This window comes from Anas platyrhynchos, chromosome 1, assembly GCF_047663525.1.
Source record: "Anas platyrhynchos isolate ZD024472 breed Pekin duck chromosome 1, IASCAAS_PekinDuck_T2T, whole genome shotgun sequence".
Classification (NCBI taxonomy): domain Eukaryota; kingdom Metazoa; phylum Chordata; class Aves; order Anseriformes; family Anatidae; genus Anas; species Anas platyrhynchos.
Genome location: NC_092587.1, coordinates 39,959,241 through 39,980,878, shown reverse-complemented (window position 1 = coordinate 39,980,878; position 21,638 = coordinate 39,959,241). Strand labels below are relative to the sequence as shown.

The following is a 21,638-nucleotide window of genomic DNA, read 5'->3' as shown; positions in this document are numbered from 1 at the left end:
CCTGCTGTAAACTAAAAGAATTAAGAACACCCTTAGCCAAGATAAATTTGAAATACAATTCTCCAGTTATTTGAATCAAAAGGCAGTATTGATTATTTAATTACGCAGAAACGATCCAGATGCTGAGCATTTACTACAGATTAATGACCATCCCAGAGCAGTTAATGGCCCTTCTCGCTGCCATCAACACAAGCTGCTTATTAATCCCTGGAAAATGGCTTGCATAACAATCATAACCTGCTGTTAAAAGTTTATAAATAGATAAAAGTGTCACATGGATTTACGAGTGCTGAGGCTGAATGGGATCTGTGTGGCGTTTCTAGTGAATGAATGCCATGTGCATGAGCTCATCTGATTGCTTGAATTATCACAAAATCCCAAGTTGCTCTTTTGGATTTGAAAATGGCATGTAAGAAAGTGCCAAGTGGCTGGAGTCCTATCTACTGACAGGGAAATAATTACTTTGCTGCATAATAAAGAGGCACCTTCAGCCTAACGGCAGCGCTCTGCCCTTTTTATCATACAGCCTGAAGTGCATTTAAGGGAGGCTGTGCGGCTGTGCTGTTTCATTCGTTTGCTTTGCTTTTATCAGGGAAACAATGTGTGCACATATACATATATACATGTACAGAGCTGGCCCCGGTGCCCCCAAAGCCCAGCAACCATTCAGCAGGCGTAGGGGTCTTGCTTGACTGAGACCTCTGAACTCAAAAGAGCCTTTCAGAGCCTTTTGCACCCAGGTCTCTGCTTCACACATGGAGAACGTGGTACACGCTCCGTGCTGCCAGTGAAAGCTGCTCTCAGGAAACGTGTTGTCCCACCGCAGCACAGCCGGAGCTCCCTGCAGCAGCCCCGGTCCCCAGGCAGCTGTCCCCACCTCCTCACCCCGCCAGACACGCTGTGGCTGGTTATTGTATCTGAGCGGTGACTAATAAAAATGCTATAAATATGTTGTCATCTGGAGCCTGAGCAGGCAGCCTGGAGCAGCAGAGGGGTCTGTGGGAGCATCCCATCTGTGTCAGGAATTAGGGAAGTGGCTTCCCCATATCCGACCAGACTACAGACCCCGAGGTACGAGGCAAGCTGAGAAATTACTGTCTCCTTCAAAGAATCAGACAGGAGGGGACCTGAGGGACCTTCCTGAGTCACAGCTTCCAAGTCTGTTAGTGCAACTGCCTGTGATTCCTATTATTTTTAGCAGACCTGTCTCAACTGGGCAAAGCCACGCTTCAGTGCAGCGCTGCACCACGTCCGCCCTTTGTGTGGGAGAAGCTGGGTCCCACCAGGCACCGGTCCCTTGTCCCCTTCGGTGGCAGAGCCAAGGGAAAGTTTCCTCTCTCAGTGGGCAAGCCCTCAAAAGGCTGGGTTTTCTTCCCCGTACTGTGACATCCTTTCATCCTCCCGTTGAGCCTGGGCTGAGCAAGCAGTATTATTGTTTTATATTTCCAGCCGGCGAGCAACAGGGATGCTCTGTTCCCATTTCCTTGGAGACAGACGTACCCGCAGCGGGCATGCTGCCCGAGAGGCCTGTGAATTGGGGGAAAATAAGGTGTATTTCACCAGAGAGCCTCGAAATTGCACTCATTCCTGTTCGTAGCCAGTCAGAGCAACGTGGCAGAGACCCCACAGCCTTGGCGGTGCTGCCTCCTCCCCACACCTCAACGTTGGGCTCCCCATTGCCTCAATTTGCCTTTGTGTTCCCCCTGCCCATGGCTCGCCACCTTCCTGCCCTTCTGTGGTCTTCCCAGTTCAAGAAGCCGATGCCCACGGCCAGCACGGCCCTTGCACAACCCACACGTGCCATTTTTTGGGGTGGGCTGCACTTTGGGGTGGGTGATCCTGGGGGTAGGGGGCGGTGGGACGGGGTGAACTGGGAGGTCTCTTCCACCCTCGTGGTGCTGTGACATGGGGACATGAGAGAACTGATCCGCCTCCTCCGCTCCTCCACCACACCGCATGGGGCCGGAGCTGGCTTTGTGCAGCGCCCCAGTGCCACCTAGCGGGGACATTAAAAAAAAAAAAAAAAAAAGGATTTAGAGGCGGGCAGAGGACTACAGCTCCCGGCACACAGTGCGGCCGCGGTTCCGTCGCGGGCGGAAGGTGGCGGCGGGCAGCCCGGCATGGCGGCTCCCGAGGCGGCCGGGACGAGGCCGCGGCGCCCCGGCAAGAAGAAGGCGGCCGAAGGTGGGCGAGGAGCGGGGGGCGAAGGTGGAGGCGGCACGGGCGGCTGCTGCTGTAGTGTCCCCTCTGCCAGGCCTGGGGAGCTTTTTGCATTTATTTTTGCCTAAGCGGGTTAATTCGGGAACTCCCGTGCGGCCAGGAGCGGTGCGCAGCACGGTGCTGAGCAGCAGCCGCGTCCCTGCGCTCGGTTATTTGCGTAGTTAAACGCGGAGGGGGTGTAAGAAGCATTGGTGAAAGAGGAGAAACAAAAACATCTTTTTTTTTTTTTTTTTTCTTTCATTAATCTGTAGCAGTTGATGAATCTGAGCTCCTCACCGTGCCAGATGGATGGAAGGAGCCGGCTTTTACGAGGGAAGACAACCCCAGGGGGCTGCTGGAGGAGAGCAGTTTTGCAACGTTGTTCCCCAAGTACAGAGAGGCCTACCTGAAGGAGTGCTGGCCGCTGGTGCAGAAAGCTTTGAGTGAGCATGTATGAATGCTTTTGGAATAACATTTCGTTATTTAGGATATGTAGGTGTTACATTGATCAAAATAGCCCACCTTGCTTTTCTGATGTTGCGTGTGTATGCTTCTATACACTTGCGCTTAGGACTTATGGTGGCGTTCTTGCATTGGAATTAAAATTATACAGAGGTCCCTGTAGCCAGATATATAATTCTTCATAGATGTCAGTAAAGCCTACTGCAGCAGCAAGTGTCAACACCATCCATAAGCTGACAACTTTGTTGCACCTGAGTGGAACAAGATGAGAGAAGTGGTGTTTCAGACCTTGTGCTCCACATCATCTATCAGTCTATTTCCCTTTCCCTTTCCTTTCCGAATTTTCTTAAGCTGAGAGTCAGTCTAAGAGTTTTGAAGAAGTATCTAGTGTTATGTTTCTTAACTTCATACTATCATGAGATTCTTATTTAGAGATCAATTTACTGTTTGTTTTTTCTTCCTCCCAAATGTTGCAGTATGTGAATGCAACACTGGATCTAATTGAAGGAAGCATGACTGTCACTACTACTAAGAAGACTTTTGATCCCTATGCAATCATCAGGGCTCGAGATTTAATAAAACTTCTAGCCAGAAGTGTTCCGTTTGAACAGGTATGTATTAAATCCAGGAAGATTGTATCAAGTCACATTGTAATACTTATAAAATAGTACATTTTCAGAATGTGGAATTTTCAAGTGGCATCAAGGAATTTGAAATGTATTTTAAAAGTAAATATATCTGCCAGTGAAGACAGGAAAAATAAACAACAGTATTCTCTTGATTCCCATGAATAATACCTTTGTATTCAGATGTTACTACCTTCTGCTTGTATCTTCAGGCAGTTCGCATCCTTCAGGATGATGTTGCGTGTGACATCATTAAAATAGGATCGCTGGTGAGAAAAAGAGAAAGTTTTATAAAAAGAAGAGGACGACTTCTTGGGCCAAAAGGATCTACTCTGAAGGTATTTCTGATAGGCGTAGTAACCGTAAAAATCTTAGACCCAAATTTGTGTCAGATCTTCATCTTACACTGACTCCATTCTATCTGTTGTTGTAGGCCCTGGAGCTGTTAACCAACTGTTATATTATGGTGCAAGGCAACACTGTCTCAGCACTTGGACCTTTTAGTGGGCTGAAAGAGGTAAGGAGAGGCCAAAGTGCAGTTTGTGTAGCACACTTTTGTGCCCAGCTCTGGGGTGGACTACAGGCAGAATTTGGCAACCTCAAGAATTAGCCTCCTGACTTGTTAGCTAAATGTTAGTAAGGTACATTTACATGAGTGCCCATAGTCTTAGCTTCTGAATTTTGTTGCTGTCTGGGACCTTTCTGTCTTGGAAATAAGGAAGTATTTATAAAATATTTTTTTGTTGTTGTTTTAAAGCGAGGTTTAGCAAAGGTATCGAAGGGATGCCTTCACATATGATTAACACGTGTCTACTTCTGTGTGTTTGGCTTTTGCTCCCATTGCCTGCAATACAGAATTTTCATAGTTAAGAGGTGTAAGTGAAAATACTGCACTGTTAATGATACAGAACTTGGAGGAACATCTAATATATTTTTAGTAATTATGTAGGGAAGGAATGCTTGTTAAAAGCAAAGAAGACCCTAACATCCATGGTAGAAAGAAAGTAGTGCTTGGAGGTCATACTGAAGTATCCTGGAAACCTGACAGTATACATGTAGCTGATGATACTCATGAAGTGCTGTGCCTTCTAGTTGTCCATGTGTATGTTAGCTTTTTCAGTCTACCTGCTTTTGTTTTGTTTGGGGAGTGAGGGAGAGGATTTTCTCTGATTTGTTTTGAAGAAACTTAGTGTACCTTGAATTCTAATTGATCAGACTAAGAAATATATGCTGAGTCTTCTGTTTGTTTTCTTTTCTATTAAATACAGGTTAGAAAAGTTGTTCTGGATACGATGAAAAACATACATCCTATCTATAACATTAAGGTTAGTATGCTCCAATGCGCACCTTTGTTTACAAGGAAGTACTGTGTCCTTCTCATAGAGCTGTATGCGAGTAATTACATGTCTTCCCTTTGATTGTTTGCTTGATATCTGCTCCCTTAAACTCTCCCCATCTTGAGACATATTTATCTTTCCATTTTCTCTGGTAATAATTAAATCCCTCAACTCTCAATGCAGGAAGAAATGGAATGTTGAGGTGTAGCGTATTCAATGTAAGAAAGTTTGGTAAAGCCTGTAGTTTGAAGCTCTTGGGTGCTACTGTGATTCTATTGTTTTAATAACTTCTTTGTGATATTCTAAATCTACCAAAGACTTTGATGATCAAACGGGAATTATCAAAAGATCCTGAACTGAGGTCACAAAATTGGGAAAGATTTTTGCCGAAGTTCAAGCGGAAGAACTTGAAGAAACGCAAGGAGCCAAAGAAGAAAAATATTAAGAAGGAGTACACACCATTCCCACCTCCACAGCCAGAAAGCAAGGTCAGCTGAAACTTTATTTGATTATGTAGGAGTAAAGCATGATTTGAAATCCTGTTCTTGCTAAGAAGTTGGCAGGCCGTTTCTGTCAAGTTCTGATTATCTGGTAGTACATATCTAGCTTATAACACATAATTTTCTAACGCTTGTCAGTACTTTTCTTGTGCAGATTGATAAGGAATTGGCAAGTGGCGAATACTTCTTGAAAGAAAGCCAGAAGAAACGAAAGCGAGTGGAAGAGATAAAGGTAAAGTTGTTACAACCCACTATTAAGTTAAAGCCAGAAATCAGTCACTTTCTGATTTCTGTCCCTTTTGCCCTGCTCTGCACTGACACCTGACTTTTTTTTCTTTAACTTTAGGCAAAGCAAGCAGAAGCAGTCAAGAAAAGACAAGAAGAAAGAAATAAAGCTTTTATCCCACCAAAGGAAAAGCCAGTTGTGAAAGCAAAGAAAGGTAACCTGTTTTTTTTTTCTTTTTTTTTTTTTTTTTTTTTTTTTCGCAGTCTAAAACCTTTTACTGTTCATTCCTAGCCTAAGTAATTATGTAGAGTTACAGCCATACGAAATAAGAAAGGTTGTGCTGGAAAAAAAGTAATTCTAGCAGCTAAATCCATGGGTAGAGTTGCTAGAGACAGTACAAAGATTACTCAGCCTGTAACTCTGTATCTGTTAAAAGACAGTTCTCTCTAGAGCATTTTCCAGGTGGAAATACTGGGGTAGCTGTCTCAATTGATTCTTTCAACTGTATCAATCTTTCAGACGTGTAGTGAAGCTGCTGTAACTTTTGCAGTTGAATGCTAGCTATTTTTTAAGAAAAAGAAACCCATAAGCAATATGTATCTGAAAACCTATGCCACGAGTAAGTATTGGTATAAGATAGGAGAAATAGCGTTATCAAAAATTAAAGCTGTAACATAGGCAGAGTGAGAAATTGTCTGAGATGATTTGTTTTTTACACAGTAGAGAAAAAAGTCTTTAGTTTCCTGGATTCATTGGTTGTAGCATATATTTATTCACTGTATTAGATACACTATGTACATACAACACTTCTTTGTGATGGCAGTAAATTTTCAGTAATCTTGTGACTGACTGCACTGTGTCTCACGTACTGTGCTCTTCCAGCTGATGTGTGTTTTGAACTGAAATCCTTCAGTCTTCCAAGGATAAACGACAGCAGTAGTTTGTACACACAGACAAACTGAGATTCAAAAAGGACACCTGAAAATCACAGCTGGGTGTAGGAATTAACTATGTGAGACAGGATAATTAGACCCAAACTCATGACTGCTGCCCGAAAGAGAAAATGCCGTGACCTAGATGAACGTAGAGTAGTTTATTCATGTTGCTCACTATTAAGATTCTTAAGTACTCTGACACTGTCTTAGGAAGGTTTTCATGAGGGGGTCAGATCAAAAGGCTTTGTCATATCGCCACCAACCAACACTTACCCATCCTGTTTCCAACAGTGGTCGTTAATGGATGACCAGGGGAGGAGTATGAGGATGGTACAGTTATATGCAGAATGATAAAATGCCATGAATAATTATTCAGCCAAGAACTGAATAATCAAAAACTTCTTTTTATGCGAGGCTAACTAAACCATAGACATATGTCCAAGAGAGCATGTCCATATTAATTTCGGTGGAATACAGCTGTGGTCTGATGAGTGAGCGATAATAATTTGTATGTATGCAGTGTGTGGTATCTGTGTTCAAATGCAGATGTATAGGATTTTTATATGACTGTTTTCCTTTGAATTCCACTGAAAGAGGTTTGTGTATAATGGTAATTTCAACAAAAATTACAATAGTTTATAAAGTCATTAGTGAGTATAAAATGAGTCCTAACCAATGCCACAGGATGCAGTTTACTGTGGATACATATAAAGTCATCTCATAGACTGTTGAAAGTTAGAAAAGTAAAATTCACATCTGTTATCCTTGTGTTTTTTACCGTGTAGCTTCCACTGAGAAAAAAATTGATATTGAAGCCATCAAGGAAAAAGTAAAGAATGCAAAGAAGAAGAAATTAGGAGCACTTCCTATGGAAGAAGTCAAATTAAAAATGGCAGCAGATGAAAAGAAAAAAAAGAAAAAGAAGTAATTCACCACTTGAGATACTCACTTTTCTCCTACATTAATGAACGTTTTCACACTTGGAAGACCCGAGACTTGGAGTAAACCATTTCTCGCCATTTCTTGCATGGACAAGAAAATGCAAGATAAAAAGATCATTCTCTTTTCATAAGCACATGTTAACTAATGGACCTAATGCGGCTGTGCAAAATTGTCAGGGTTGGTGTAGAAAATTTTCTCTGCTGTACTGTTTGAGGAAGTAAGACAGTGTTTAGGTAATATCCATCTGCCAAAAGCGAACGTTTAGGAGTATGATGCAGAATGTTAAACATTGAGAGAACTCAGTAGGAGTTTAAGGTAATACTTCTGTGAAAGACTACCAGATAAGATTAGGAAAATGACAGAATTTATTACAATATTATGCTTTTGTTTCTGTAAAAGCTATTTTTTTATGTCTTGTCTTGGTGGTAATAAACTATTGTTCTTAAATCCTTTTGTTCTTAAATCATTTAGTTGTTCATCTATGGCAAAGTCTAGGTCTTGTTTTCCAGGAAGCGAGCTCACAGCTTCATATGAAGATTAGACAATCCTAAATATAGTTGAATGCCATTAATAAATTGCGACTTATTAGCATTATCCTGAAGACTGTTTTAGACAGACTGTGATACAAAGCAAGTGACTTTCCACATAAAATATGCTGCAGAGAAAGCATAGAGTGTTAGCTTTCTTTAAATATATTATTTATTTCTTACAAGAAAGTGAGAAATTTAGTTCCTTTTTTTTGTTTTGTTTTGTTTTGGTTTTGTTTTTTTGTTTAGCTCCTTCCCTTTTTTGAAGGAAGTGTAGAGGTTTTTTGTTACTCAGAAATGCAAAGTGTGATGAAACGAAGTTCACCAGAATAGCAGAGGTTCCTTAGTTGATACATCTGAGACTAAAGAAGCGAATGTAGCAGTCGGTGGTAGTGCCAGACCACTTCCGTGCCTGTGAAATCGGTCAGTATGTTTGGTAGACATGATTATGCTAGAACATTGCAACTCACTGCCTTTAGGTTAGTGACCTTTTATTTGAAATTAGGAAGTGAGAACATAGGGATTTCCTTTGCTGCATGAATAAATAAGAATTTAGAATATATGCTAAAAAGTCAGTATGCGTGTGCACTGAGAAATATCTAGCATGTTTGCTCTTTAGGGTAGCAGACATTAGCCTTACTGAATGGCACCTCAAATGCTCTCTCATTCCCCTTCCTCAATGGAAAAGAGGGAGAAAATGCAACAGAAAAGACTCAGAGATTGAGATAAGGACAGCGACATCACTCACCAATTATTGTCATGGGCAAAACAGACTCAGTGTTGGGAAACTAATAAATTTTATTTATCAGTAGCAGTGAAAAGCAAACCGAAAACACCTTCCCTACCCATCCACCATCTGCTACCTCCTCCCCATAAGCAGAACAAGGGAATGGAGACTGTGGTCAGTCCCTAACACTGTCTCTGCTGCTTCTTCATGGTCGCTCTCTGCCCCTGCTCCCCATGGGGTCCCTCCCATGGGATACCGTCCTTCCCAAACTGATCCCACATGGGCTGCCCACAGGCAGCAGCTCTCCAAGAACTGCTCCCACATAACTCTGTACCACGGGGTCCATCCCCCAGGAGCAAACTGCTCCAGCACGGGTCTACCACAGGTGGGTGGCAGCTCCCCCCAGACTCCCTGCTCCTGCATGGGCTCCTCTCCACGGGCTGCAGCTCCGGCCCGGGGCCTGCTCCTGTGGGGGCTCTCCATGGGCCGCAGCCTCCTCCAGGCCACATCCACCTGCTCCACCGGGGGCTTCTCCACCCATGGAGGGGCTGCAGCGTGGAGATCTGCTCCATGTGGGACCCATGGGCTGCAGGGGGACAGCCTGCTCCACCAGGGGCCTCTCCCTGCACAGGCTGCAGGGGAACTGCTGCTGCCTGCCTGGAGCACCTCCTGCAGTTAACAGTGTAAAGGGGAGACCCGAGTTCAGTCTCAGTCAGGTAGTTCAGACCTCTCATGCAGCAAAAGGACCAACTTCAGCAAGGCATGGGCTACCCCAGGAGGCATTGTAATGCTTCAGTTTAAATGGCTGTTCTCACACCGTGATCCCACAAATAAGTGCTTCAAGAGATCAATCTTCAGAGCCAGAAGCCTGTAAGGAAGAGTTGGGTGATAGCCAGGGAAGAAGCCTGAATATACTAGGGGAGGGAGAGTCCTCGGTTACAATCTGGACTGAATAAGGGCCCTTTTCACTGCAGACAGCCTATGCAGATAGCAGCTGCCTGTTTGCTGTTTAAAAGGTTAAAATTAGCAACTTTAGGGCTGATTCCATGATACTAATGGCTGTCTGGCCTTGCAGGTTGGCATTTCATTTCAGAAACCTGAAATAACATTTTTAGGACCTGAGGGAATGACTTGAAGCTGTGACAGGCCTGGTTCAGGCTGGGTGTTAGGAAAAGGACCTGCACCCGGAGGATGGTTGGGCACTGGGGCAGGTTCCTCAGGGCGGTGGTCATGGCACCGAGTCTGCCAGAATTCAAGAAGCATTTGGACAACTCTCTCAGACACATGGTCTGATTTTATTTGTTTATTTTTTTTTGGTGTGGTCCTTCAGGAACCCAGGAGTTGGACTCAGTGATCCTTGTGGGTCCCTTCCAACTCAGATACTCCATTCTTCTATGATTATATGAACCTGATTTGGCTTAAAATACCTGACAAGAAGAGTGTTTGTTTTCCAACTGAGTCAGCTAACTGCATGGCTACCTGAATAACAGTGCAGGAAAATGTATTACAGCTTGGTGGCAGCCTGACCTTAAAATACGTATCTATACTTCCATGAAAGTGTGCTTCTTGAATCTTGGACCCACAGCTCAGGCATCTATGTGGATTTTGCATCAAGTCTCAGTAAAACTACAGTAAAACTTAACAGATTTGTGTGAGTCTTGCCTTACTGTTGTCACGGGATGAAAGTGTTGCACATTGTGTTTAATCTTGTTATGGTTGACAGGCTTCAAGGATTGTTGGTTAGACATTTATTTACTTAACCTGCAAAATCAAGAAAGAGCCTTCATTCTTGTAGGCAAATTAAAGGATTCATCTACATTTTAATTGTAACTGCCTGCATGGGCTTACTGTTAGTGTGTTTCACACCTGTTTTCAGAGAGAATATGGCTGTAGAGTTCTAATAATTGTATAAAAAATAAAGAATAGAAAATAAAATGGGTTTGGAAGGTTGAAGTGGTTTTAGTATTTTCAGAAACAGCTTGAATTTTGCAAATTATCACCATAAACTGATTTTAGAGCTTACAGACTAACAAAAACGTTCTTGATGGATGAATGTATGTCGGTATTTTGCATTTATCTTATGGAAGACATGGGTATATACCATAAGAAAAGTATGATTGACTCTAAGGGGTTAGATCATCAGGAGTTAAAACACCTGCATTTTTGTATGCCATTAAAAACGAGATGCAGTACTTGCTTAGCTTTGGGTTCTTGAATTTAAAGGTGTTTTTTTTTGTTTGTTTGTTTTTTTGTTTGTTTTAAGTTACCACTTTTGTTTGTTTGTTTGTTTTCCTGAGACCTGGTGATTTACAGGTTTTGTTCTGTTTTGTTTTGTTTTTTAATGAAGACTTTTCTATGGAATTCCCTTAGAGCTGCTAAGGTATGTAGTTCAGTGACAGCGCTGTGAATGTTTTTATCTTTAAGGTCTCTGTGTTCATTCTGTTTACTCTCCTGGAGCCCAAACATAGATTGAACTTAGCAGGGGAGAATTCCTGCTGAGCTCATTTTGCTCCCTGGACACAGCAGTGTATGTTCTTTCTTCTCCTGCATTTCTCTTTGCAGTAGTAGGATCTCACTGCATGTGGCTTCAGTGGGGCAGACCTTGTGGTGTGGGAGCCCTTCTGTGCAAGAGGGCATGCATGGGGTATGTCCTGCTGCCAATATGCCTGTTGTTGTCCTTGATTTTTTATTTTATTTTTTTCAGATGGGACTTTGCAGTACATGAAACTTGAAGTTTGGGTATTGCTCAAAAGAAAGTGGTAAAAAGATATGTGGGAAGGAAAGTAACTGCCCTTTTTAACAGGTAGACCCATAGCCTTGATTTTGCTGTTTTTGTTGTTGTTTTATTTTATCTATTTATTCCGAACACCCTGATCTGCCTAGATTGGAAATCAGAGTTGCTTGGCTCCCTCACAGGTAGGCCAGCAGGAGTACTGGGTCACTGGTCACTGGACTATGGAGAAAAAACTGCTCCCTGCCTGTCTGTGGTGGTGACATCTCAGCTGCAGATGCTCTGACGCAAACTAAATGTGAAGACAAATCAAGGGCAAGGAATAGAATTAGGAATTCTGTTCCCAGCCGTATTTGCATTTTGAAAAATGATTTATTCAGGAAATGCTCTGATGCTGAGATGATTCAAGTGCTAACTACTAACTGCCTGCAAGAATAACGAGAGAAACTTTGGGTCCCTGTCGCAGTACTTCCAGCAGTGGCACTGGGAGCAGGTGTACAGCCACATTGACAGAAACTGCAAGGGCAGGACCACAGAAAGGAAACAGCAAGGGGGGCTTCCTGGAAACGTGTGCCTGTGCCCTGCAGAGCGGCATGGTACACAAGTGTCTAAACCTGCCTCAGAAGAGATACAGATTGCTAAGGCTCGGGTCTGTGTTCCTGCAGCTCTGCTCTGCTGCAACCTCAACTGAAACCTCAGCTTCAGTGGTTGGCAGTAGTGGTGCCCGGCTGAACGCTGCTTTCTGCCTGCTCCATAGGCATGGCTTCCAGGAGACTCTTCCCTTGGCAGCCACTATGGGCATGGCATGATTTTATTTGGAGCTTTGTGCTGTCTTTCCCAGCATTATGTTTCTCAGCACTGCGCAGGCTGGAGCTGAATGTGTTTTGTTCTGTGCAGAAAGAGTTAAGCTTTAGATCATGTTGCAGATAGGTGATTGCCATGCATGGGGAGCAGGAAAAAATGGTTTATTGATTGAAGCAGCAGTCAAAAACCCCATGCTCAGGAAAAAAAAAAAAAAAAAAAAAAAAAAAAAAAAAAAAGATTGAGGTGGGACATAGTCACATTTACACACACGTGAAGCTCTGTGTCCTGGCACAGGGTCCAGGATGCCCCCCATCCCTCCCACACTGCTCTGCTTTGTAAAAATAAGTGCGTAGTTTAAAACCCACTTTATTGCTTCTGAATGACGTGAAGGCTCCTTGTCAGCTCTCCTGGCTCCTCCATGAATTGAAGACAGTATTTCTGTATTTCTAAATCAGCCGTGGATGAAAACAATGTCTCTAGGCATATTTTATTTTTTATATATATATATATATATATATATATATATATATTATTTGTGTGTGTGTGTGTGCTTCCAGTAGTTTTCAAACAGGAAAGGAAAAAATCAACCCAAATGCTCTCGCAGTCTCCTGTGCGTTACTCGCTGGCAGGTGCTATAGACCAGTACTTGGGCAGGATCCAGGCGGCTGGGATTGTCAGAATAAAGAAGAGCAGCCTTAAAACAACCACAGAAATGCAGTACTCATCACAGGCAGGTCTGTCCCAGGCTGGATACCACTTGGAATCACCTGGAAAGAAAACAGATCACTGGGTTTTAGGTGTAACTGCACTGAGGGCAACAAATTGAAGCAGAAACATCTGTGGTACTTACTAATGACTTTGTCACGCTCTGGGTTTCCTGCAGAGAGAAAAGAAGTGAATGGAAGCAGGCTTAGACATTGTGAATAATTTGATCTAAACAAAAGAGAATTAACTATGAGCCTGACAATGGGCAGAGAAGAAATACAGCAATGGGAGCTGCATTTCTTACCAGAAACAAGAACCTGTTGACTTCAGGAGAGCCTTGCAGTGGCTCTTGGGGATTTGCTGCAGAGAGCTTGGTCGCATTTTACTGACTGCCCCCTGATAGTGGCTGGCATAGAGAGGACTCTCCGGTACAATGATATCACAAGAGGGCATGTGTGGGGTACGTCCTGCTGCCAATATGCCTGATGTTGTCCTTACTGTTTATTTTATTTATTTATTTATTTATTTTTCCCAGTACTTATATTTGAGAAACGCTGTCTGTAGCTGATGTCAAACTATCCCATCCATCAGGAATCCCCTCTCCTTCTTGTGATGCTGGTGTTTTAACACCTTTAAGATCCCTAAGCATCACTGCTATCGTGGCTTCTGATTGCACTTTTTTTTTTCATACTGTGTTTGGGACAACAATATGCCTTCTGCCAGAGTCTTCTGTGTGCTCTTTCTGCGTGTGCTTGTGGAGGAGGGTGGGTTTTCTACTTACGACACAGGTTCTTGGCACACTGATCGCCCTTGCATTTGCTGCATGCTGCTCCCGTCTCGTAGGGGTGCCAGCCATAATTCCCCCTGTGAAGGAAAGTAACACTGCTCTGAACCTGCCATTAGCAGCATGCCCATTCCTCCTGCTCATTTGCTTTTCAGCTTGGGTTTTGCTTCACCTGCGTTGATGGGGAAGTTTTTCGGGCTGCCCTCCCTGACCACCCCACTCCCCCCTAGCCCTAGATGTACCCAAATTCCCTGCAGATGTGGCCAGGCTGCCAGCACCCATGGCAGGGCCTTCGTGCTCTGGCAGTGACCTTCATGCTCTGACCCAGCAGGGCTGTGCAGCTCAGGACCTAGGCAGGATCCTGCCCTCACATGCTGGGAGCTGAGGCTCGGCAGGCATTTGCAGAGCCTCCATGTCCCTGTGTGCCCAGGGCAGGATGTGCAGGATGCAGGCAGTGCTGGATGTGACACGGCCCCATTTCTTAGCAGGCCTTAGCAGGCCCATTTCTTAGCCTGTTTGCAGTGTGCTCACCCAGCTCAAAAGACATCTCTTATGGAAATTAGATGCTGGCATTAATTAGCTGGGAAAAGGTAGAAAGCATCTATCCCGGTTGCAGCCAATATGCATATGAAGGACCTCTGGATAAACTTTTGCCTCGAGCAGCCCCAGCTTTGTGAATCCAAGTCCGATAAAGCTCAGGCTGCAGCTGCAAGCGCTGCACACTTTTACCCAAACCATTGACCTGAAAGTTTAATTCTGCAGGCAAATGTGTAAATATTTTTAGACTCCGGGTTTGTACCTTGGCAACTGTCTGGGGCCACCTTGGCACTGAGGAGCAAGGGAACAGTTTTCCAGTGATCGCTTAAGTAGGCTCATTTCAGTATCTTACATTTTACTCTTTCTACCAGTGCCACTGCTTTTTGGCTACATCACATAGCCCCTGTTTAGTGAAAAACGGCTGCTTGGATAGAGGTGTGCATCTGTCTCTGTTTTGGGGACCCATAAACACGTGAAAAATGGGCTGATCTGATCAAGCTGCACATTGTGGGAAGGAAGAAGGGGCAGGACCCAACCCCTGTGAAATATTTGTCATGGAAAAGCTTACGCCGGCCCGTAGTTGCAGATGAAGAGTGCTGCATTTTTTCCTGAGAAGTACTGCACCGTGGGACAGAAGTGGACAGCACAGCCAACCTTGTAGCTTCGAGCCCAAACAATCTGAAAAGACAAACATGAACGCCAGTGAATGAACATCTGCTTTAACATCTAAAGCATGAGGGAAAAGCCCTGCCCTCCTCTGTGTCACACAACAAGTGGGCTGAGGACTGCTCCTTGGGCACACTTTGCAGAGGAGAGCAGTAGTTTATCTCCCTGGAAAGTATTGAACAGCCTCACATCAAAATCCAGCCCCTAGAGGCCTGTTTGTGAGCAGCCCTGCTCTCTGATAACCAAGGTTAACAATTGCAGGGTTGCAAGGCAGTGGCCCTCCCGTTCCTCTCTTTGTCCTTTCTCCTTGGGAATACTGGTTAGGAAAAAAAAGGTTGGGAAAAGTGATGCTTGCAGGAGCTGCAGCCATCTCCGTACGTGTTGGCAGCACTCAGCTGTAGCAGAAGTGCCCCACGTGTCCCAGCCTGATGTGGGGGCATTTCATCAGCCTTTGGCACATCTCGTAGTGCCACACAGAGGCTGTCTGACAGAGGGGGGACCTCATCCCACCCCACACTGCAGCCCACTGCCACTGCCGCTTCCTGATTTTAGGCTACTGCTTGGCTAAACCTGGTCATTTGATGGCTGTCCAGTTTTCTTCCTGGAAACAAAACACAACTGGGGGATGTTAAAAAAAAAAAAAAAGGACTCTTTTCCTTTACAAAGTGGGGATGTAAGAACATTTCATGCATACAGGTACAAAAAATCACTACCGCTCTTGGTTTGTTGAATCTTGGACAGAAATCTGTTGGGACACAGAAATTCCTGTGTCCCAGTGGCAGGGCTGGTTCTTGGTTCAGGTGGAGAAGTTCCATGCCTACCTGTGTGTAATGGCCACACACTCTTCTACAACTATTGGTGGTATAATTGTAGTCTTTGACCTCATTGTACCAGGAGGTGATGGCTTCTTTCACAGAAAATATCGAGAACGAGCCAGTCCAGATGTTTTCTCCAACAGAGGCAAACCTGGGGTGAGTCTGCCCTGGCTCTCTGAGGTACATGTTATGTTTAAACTGGCATCTCTTCGCCCAAGCTTTCGCAGTCTTCGCCAAATCTGGATCCCAAGTCTGCAAGATAAAGACAAGAGAAAATGGCTTGGGTACTTAAGCAATGCGGTAATGCGGAGCAGCTTCTGGAGCAGCTGGGACTCAGAAGTGTCTATGCCATGGGCTAGTCTGGATTTTGCTTCTGCTGAGACAATTCTGCATGGTAAATTGGCTTGTAGGTTTGTGTCTCCTGGGAGTTTTGTCACTTGTTAAATGTAGGGAAGATTTTGGGGTGGTGGGCAATCACAGTTGATGCTTCAAATGTTAGCGCTGAATTTGTATTTGTGGAGTCACTCATGCACTTGCTATTCAATCCTACAGAGAGCTGTTATTTAAACCATTGGATTATATAAATATCTTTGGTTTGCATTGGAGGTATTGCCAGATTCCTCTGGGTTTTCTTGTGCACACAACCTGATTAAGCAAACACAGTGCTGTACCACCTCTGTGTGCCTGTAGCCTTTTTTTTTGTGATGAAAATTCCTTATTTGTCCTTCTGTGTATGGATTAAAATCTCTCAGTTACTTCTGCAAATTACAGAACCACTAGAGAAGCTGTTTTGAATGTATCATTAATGGTGACAGAGGAAAAGGACTTGGAGGTTCTTAGACTTTTTGTCTGTTTTACATAATATAGCTTTTTGGTACTGATGATATATATGTACTGAAATAATATGTGTAAAGTTTATGCTCTTAGTAAGGAATTAAAATTTGTAAGATCACATCAAAACAGATCTGCAGAGATTTGCCATTATTTTCTAACCCATGTCTTCCATTTCTCCCTGTGGCAAGCATTTGGGGTGGGAGTTTTCCTACAAAACTAACACACAAGTAATTTGCCTAGAAACACAGTATCTGGAATATGAAAGGTAAGGTTGGGGGCAGACACCGGCCAGCTGCCTGGTCCATGAGGAGACTGGTTTGTGAGACTTACAGAAAGATTTTATGCTGCTGGATAACTAGGCAATAAAACAGCAGGTCAAATTCAGTATACAAAAATACAAGTAAAGGCACATGAGGAGGAAAAATAATGTTGACTTAGTATTCATGACAGATTTGGAGCTGACTCTTACTGCTTGTAAATCTATGCTTAGCAGTAGGATAAAAGGCAACTAAAGTATTAGATATTCCTTGAGAGGGACTGAAGAATGAACCCAAATATATAAGTTCACCACTGAAGAAGTCCTGTTAAATACTGTGTGTAGTGCCTCATCTTAAAAACGGACACTAGAACTGGAAAGGGCACAGAGAATATGGGGGATTGTCAAATACTATGGATGCTCTGTAGCTTTCTGCGGGGACAGCTGAATGTCTTGTGAAGTATACAAATAAGCAATGATTACTTGCTCTTTGCAGCACAAGGATCAGAGACTATCAAAGGAAGCTAGCAATTAGCAAGACCAAATCAAATGCAAGGAGATTTTTACATATCATGTAGTTAAGACTGCAATTTTGCTACAAGATATTAAGGGTGATAGAAGCTTGCATAGGCTGAAAAAAAGTCACGTAAGAAAAACCCATCACAAGCCTTTAAATAAAATGTAGCACCTCTCATTCAAGAGTTTCTGTATATTTGTCCTTCCAGGACTGCACGATCTTTGGTCTGAGCAGCTAAATTTATTCCTGTTTTCTAGCATTCTAAAGCAAACTTTTTTTATTATTATTATTTTTTTTTTAACAAAATGCCAAAAAATTAACATTTTGAGTAGTCTGACTTTTACATCGTTATCTGAACTTCCTTTCACAGAAATTATATCAGGCTGCAGTTGTGCATTTAACTTCTTTTTCAGCTAAGCGCCACTGCTGGAGGGTTCAAAGTAATGACGTAAACTGACTGGGTTTGCCTCCCCCAGCTCTCTCTCTACCTATTCCTTACATACTCCATTGAGCAAGCTGAGACCTATCCACGGCCTGCTCTGATATCCATTATGTTTATGGGAAGATCTGTTTTCCAGCCGAGCTACTGGTATCCCTACTCTCCAAACAGCACAGCAAAGGAAGATGAGGTGTCTATAGGGGTGTCTAAAGGGGCAACCCCCTTTCTTCAATATGGATTCTAGACTGGAAGGCACAAGGTGAGGTGCTAGATTTTCAATAAGCCACGTTGCCTTTCAGGAGCTTTCTAATGCCAAGCAGCTTCCCTGTATGAAAGCTGGACTAACATAAAAGGAAGATTACTGTCCCTCTTTGAAAAAGATAAATGCAACGCTGAGAACTGAACATTACGTATATTTTTTGTAACACAGTCCTTTGCTATGGCTGAAGTTTAGAGCTGCAACCTGTCCCCAGACAATGAATCCTCTTCCAATTAATAAGACAGAACAGTACCGTGAAAATTAATTGCTTTTTTATTTCCTACTAAGAACTATCAAATATACATGGTCTGTTCTGAAAGTAGTAGGACTCATTTTTATTTTTAAATAATTATTCATGAGAATAGAAGAAACGATTAGAATTTTTCAAGGTAGCACCCTTCCACATCTACACACTGCTGCCAATGATTTTTCCAGTTTTCATACTCCTCCAGGAACGCCTGGACTGGAATGCTGTTTAGCTCCCTCTTCATGGCCTCTTGAAGCGCTTTTACTGATGCGTGATGCTTCCCCTTGAGCATCGATTTTATTATCGGGAATAGGAAAAAGTCTGGCAGGGCCAAGTCGGGGCTGTAGGGGGGCTGAGGCAGTGTTGCCACCTTGTGCTGGGCAAGATACTCCACTACGCGGAACGCTATGTGGCTCGGCGCGTTGTCATGGTGCAGCCACCAATTGTTGACGATGGCTGGGCGGACACGAGCAATGCGTTTTCGCAGTCTTCTGAAGACTTCCACATAAATTTTTCACTCACGACACATTTTCATTGGTCTTGCTGGTTGAAGGGCGTCTGGAGCGGTCGTCGTTTTCCACTCTTTCCCTACCTTCTCAGAACAGCTTGTGCCACTCAGAAACACCCGATCTACCCATGGCAGCAACACCATAGGCCTCCTTAATCATGTTGTGAGTCTCTTTGCCCGTTTTACCAAGTTTTACACAAAATTTGATTGCGTATCGCTGCTCCAGTAAACGCTCCATGATTCTCTGTGATGAGGCGTTTCGAAAGGTGTTCACAGGACAAGCGACCTCCTCTCTTCAACGGCCGACAGCCGACTGCCGATTTTTCCCAGTGTTCCCAATATCCACCTCCACCGATCAGGCGCGGGCAGACCGCCTCTCGTCCGCCCGTTCGCCCAGGAAAAAGCCAGTCCTACTACTTTCAGAACAGACCATGTTCCAAAATGTACCAAAATCATTGACAGAAACAGAAAGGAAAGCACAGAGCAACTGGAGAGTAAGGTGGGCTAACTCAGCAGCACCATCTATGTTAATTTTCAAACCAATCACAAACGCCTCCTTACCATGCGAAACATATTGCTGGCTGGTGGATTCGTTTTGGATCGAAAGTTGTTGTGAGCGCTCACACAGTCTTCAATGAACTTTGCATCTTCAATGTCAGGCAAAGGGTATTGTGCATACGCACGACAGCAGGCAAAGAGATCCAGTAAGAGCACTGCAGAAATAAAAGACGTGATTTTCATAATTCTTCAATGTATTTTTTCTTAAGATTTAAAAGAAATATCCCTTAGGTGGAGATAATGCTGCTAAGCAGTTTCTCTGTAGTCCTCTGGGTGTGGAAGCTCTTCAAAGTCAGAGCACCAGGAAGTGGAATTGCTTCACAAGGTACAGAACCATCTGACATCACCGCTGGCTGTCTGAGGGTAAGCTGAGGAACACGCATCTGCCACGCATATTGCCCAGAGGTACTGCCACACTTAAATGTCTGCCTCTTCTTTGAATGCCTTCCATCCTGGTTGAATGCCAAGCCATTCTGTGGCTGCAGGTCTTATCTGAAGAGGTGCTGTGCAGCAACTTTGCTAAAACCTCCGTCAACCATAAAGATTGTAGCTATGACACAATACAGATCTGCTGTTCAGGTGCTTTTCCTACTGTGCAGCTTAGTTGTGCCAAGTCAACTGCAATTATTTTGTAGAATCTTTCTTCCATTTCAGAGTTACTCTAGGAATAAATGGAATTAGCGAAACTGCATATATTAAATTTTGTGTCCCCACCAGGACAAAAAAACAAACAAACAAACAATAAAAATTGTTCCTAAGCAGCAGCTTGCTGTGGAACCTTCTAAGCTTCTAATTTGGTGTTTAGCAAAAGTATGACATTGAAATCCCAAGCATAAATGAGGGTGTTGATTCTCACCTTCACTAGCCAGCTGTTTATCTAATAGGCTGAAATTCTTGGAAGTTTTCTGTGCTCATGTGAGGAGAGAAGCTGTAGGATTACCACTCCTGAGGTAAAATTCCAAGCCTGATCCCTTTCTGGGGCAGTAGGATGGGCAGTGCTGGGATTTGTATTCTCACTAGCTGTTCTACAAGCTGGTTGGAGCTGAATGTGTTTTGTTTTGTGCAGAGAGAGTCAAACCTTAGATCATGTTGCAGATACATGATTGCCATGCATGGGGAGCAGGAAATAATTACAGAATCACAGAATTTTCTAGGTTGGAAGAGACCTCAAGATCATCGAGTCCAACCTCTAACCTAACGCTAACAGTCCCCACTAAACCATATCCCTAAGGTCTACATCTAAACGTCTTTTAAAGACTTCCAGGGATGGTGACTCCACCACCTCCCTGGGCAGCCCGTTCCAGTGCCTAACAACCCTTTCAGTAAAGAAGTTCTTCCTAAGATCTAACCTAAAACTCCCCTGGCGCAACTTAAGCCCATTCCCCCTCGTCCTGTCACCAGGCACGTGGGAGAACAGGCCAACCCCCACCTCACTACAGCCTCCTTTAAGGTATCTGTAGAGAGCGATAAGGTCGCCCCTGAGCCTCCTCTTCTCCAGGCTGAACAAGCCCAGCTCCCTCAGCCGCTCCTCGTAGGACTTGTTCTCCAGGCCCCTCACCAGCTTCGTCGCCCTTCTTTGGACCCGCTCAAGCACCTCGATGTCCTTCTTGTAGCGAGGGGCCCAAAACTGAACACAGTACTCGAGGTGCGGCCTCACCAGAGCCGAGTACAGGGGGACGATCACCTCCCTAGCCCTGCTGGCCACACTGTTTCTGATACAAGCCAGGATGCCGTTGGCCTTCTTGGCCACCTGAGCACACTGCTGGCTCATATTCAGCCGACTGTCCACCATCACTCCCAGGTCCTTCTCTGCCTGGCAGCTCTCTGACCACTCATCTCCCAGCCTGTAGCTCTGCTTGGGGTTATTGCGCCCCAGGTGCAGGACCCGGCACTTGGCCTTGTTGAACTTCATGCAGTTGACCTCAGCCCATCGGTGCAGCCTATCCAGATCCTCCTGCAGAGCCTTCCTACCCTCGAGCAGATCGACACACGCACCTAACTTGGTGTCATCTGCAAACTTACTGAGGGTGCACTCAATGCCCTCGTCCAGATCATTGATGAAGATATTAAAGAGGACTGGCCCCAGCACTGAGCCCTGGGGGACGCCACTAGTGACTGGCCTCCAACTGGACTTGACTCCATTTACCACGACTCTTTGGGCCCGGCTATCCAGCCAGTTTCTAACCCAACAAAGCATGTGCCAGTCCAAGCCAAGAGCAGCCAGTTTCTTGAGGAGAATGCTGTGGGAGACGGTGTCAAAAGCCTTGCTGAAGTCAAGGTAGACCACATCCACAGCCTTTCCCTCGTCCACCCAGAACGTCAGTTGGTCATAGAAGGAGATCAGGTTCGTCAAGCAGGACCTGCCTTTCATAAACCCATGCTGACTGGGCCTGATCGTCTGCTTGCCCTGCAAGTGCTGCATGATGACTCCCAAGAGGATCTGCTCCATGAGCTTCCCTGGTACTGAGGTCAAACTGACAGGCCTGTAGTTTCCCGG

The 21,638-nt window shown here is 44.3% G+C and overlaps 2 protein-coding genes across 3 annotated transcripts; one reads left to right on the top strand and one right to left on the bottom strand.

Moving 5' to 3' along the window:
- The first annotated feature begins 2,027 nt into the window (after positions 1 to 2,027).
- On the top strand, positions 2,028 to 7,674 carry KRR1 (KRR1 small subunit processome component homolog). 2 transcript variants are annotated; one of them, XM_027455018.3, is made up of 10 exons: positions 2,028 to 2,184; positions 2,472 to 2,650; positions 3,138 to 3,272; positions 3,500 to 3,625; positions 3,721 to 3,804; positions 4,556 to 4,612; positions 4,942 to 5,112; positions 5,279 to 5,356; positions 5,471 to 5,564; positions 7,071 to 7,674. In XM_027455018.3, the coding sequence occupies exons 1-10, from the start codon at positions 2,121 to 2,123 to the stop codon at positions 7,211 to 7,213; spliced, it is 1,131 nt and encodes a 376-aa protein (XP_027310819.1). In that variant the 5' UTR covers positions 2,028 to 2,120; the 3' UTR covers positions 7,214 to 7,674. The 2 variants fall into 2 exon arrangements, with proteins under 2 accessions (XP_027310819.1, XP_027310824.1); XM_027455023.3 differs by having other exon boundaries at positions 2,031 to 2,184; positions 2,475 to 2,650.
- A 4,835-nt stretch (positions 7,675 to 12,509) lies between these two features.
- Positions 12,510 to 19,463, bottom strand: LOC113843352 (glioma pathogenesis-related protein 1-like). Its single transcript, XM_072035040.1, has 6 exons — positions 19,145 to 19,463; positions 15,530 to 15,775; positions 14,611 to 14,720; positions 13,503 to 13,585; positions 12,867 to 12,893; positions 12,510 to 12,783 (listed from the first exon to the last, which is right to left on the bottom strand). The coding sequence occupies exons 1-6, from the start codon at positions 19,322 to 19,324 to the stop codon at positions 12,632 to 12,634; spliced, it is 798 nt and encodes a 265-aa protein (XP_071891141.1). The 5' UTR covers positions 19,325 to 19,463; the 3' UTR covers positions 12,510 to 12,631.
- Between the last annotated feature and the right edge of the window lie 2,175 nt (positions 19,464 to 21,638).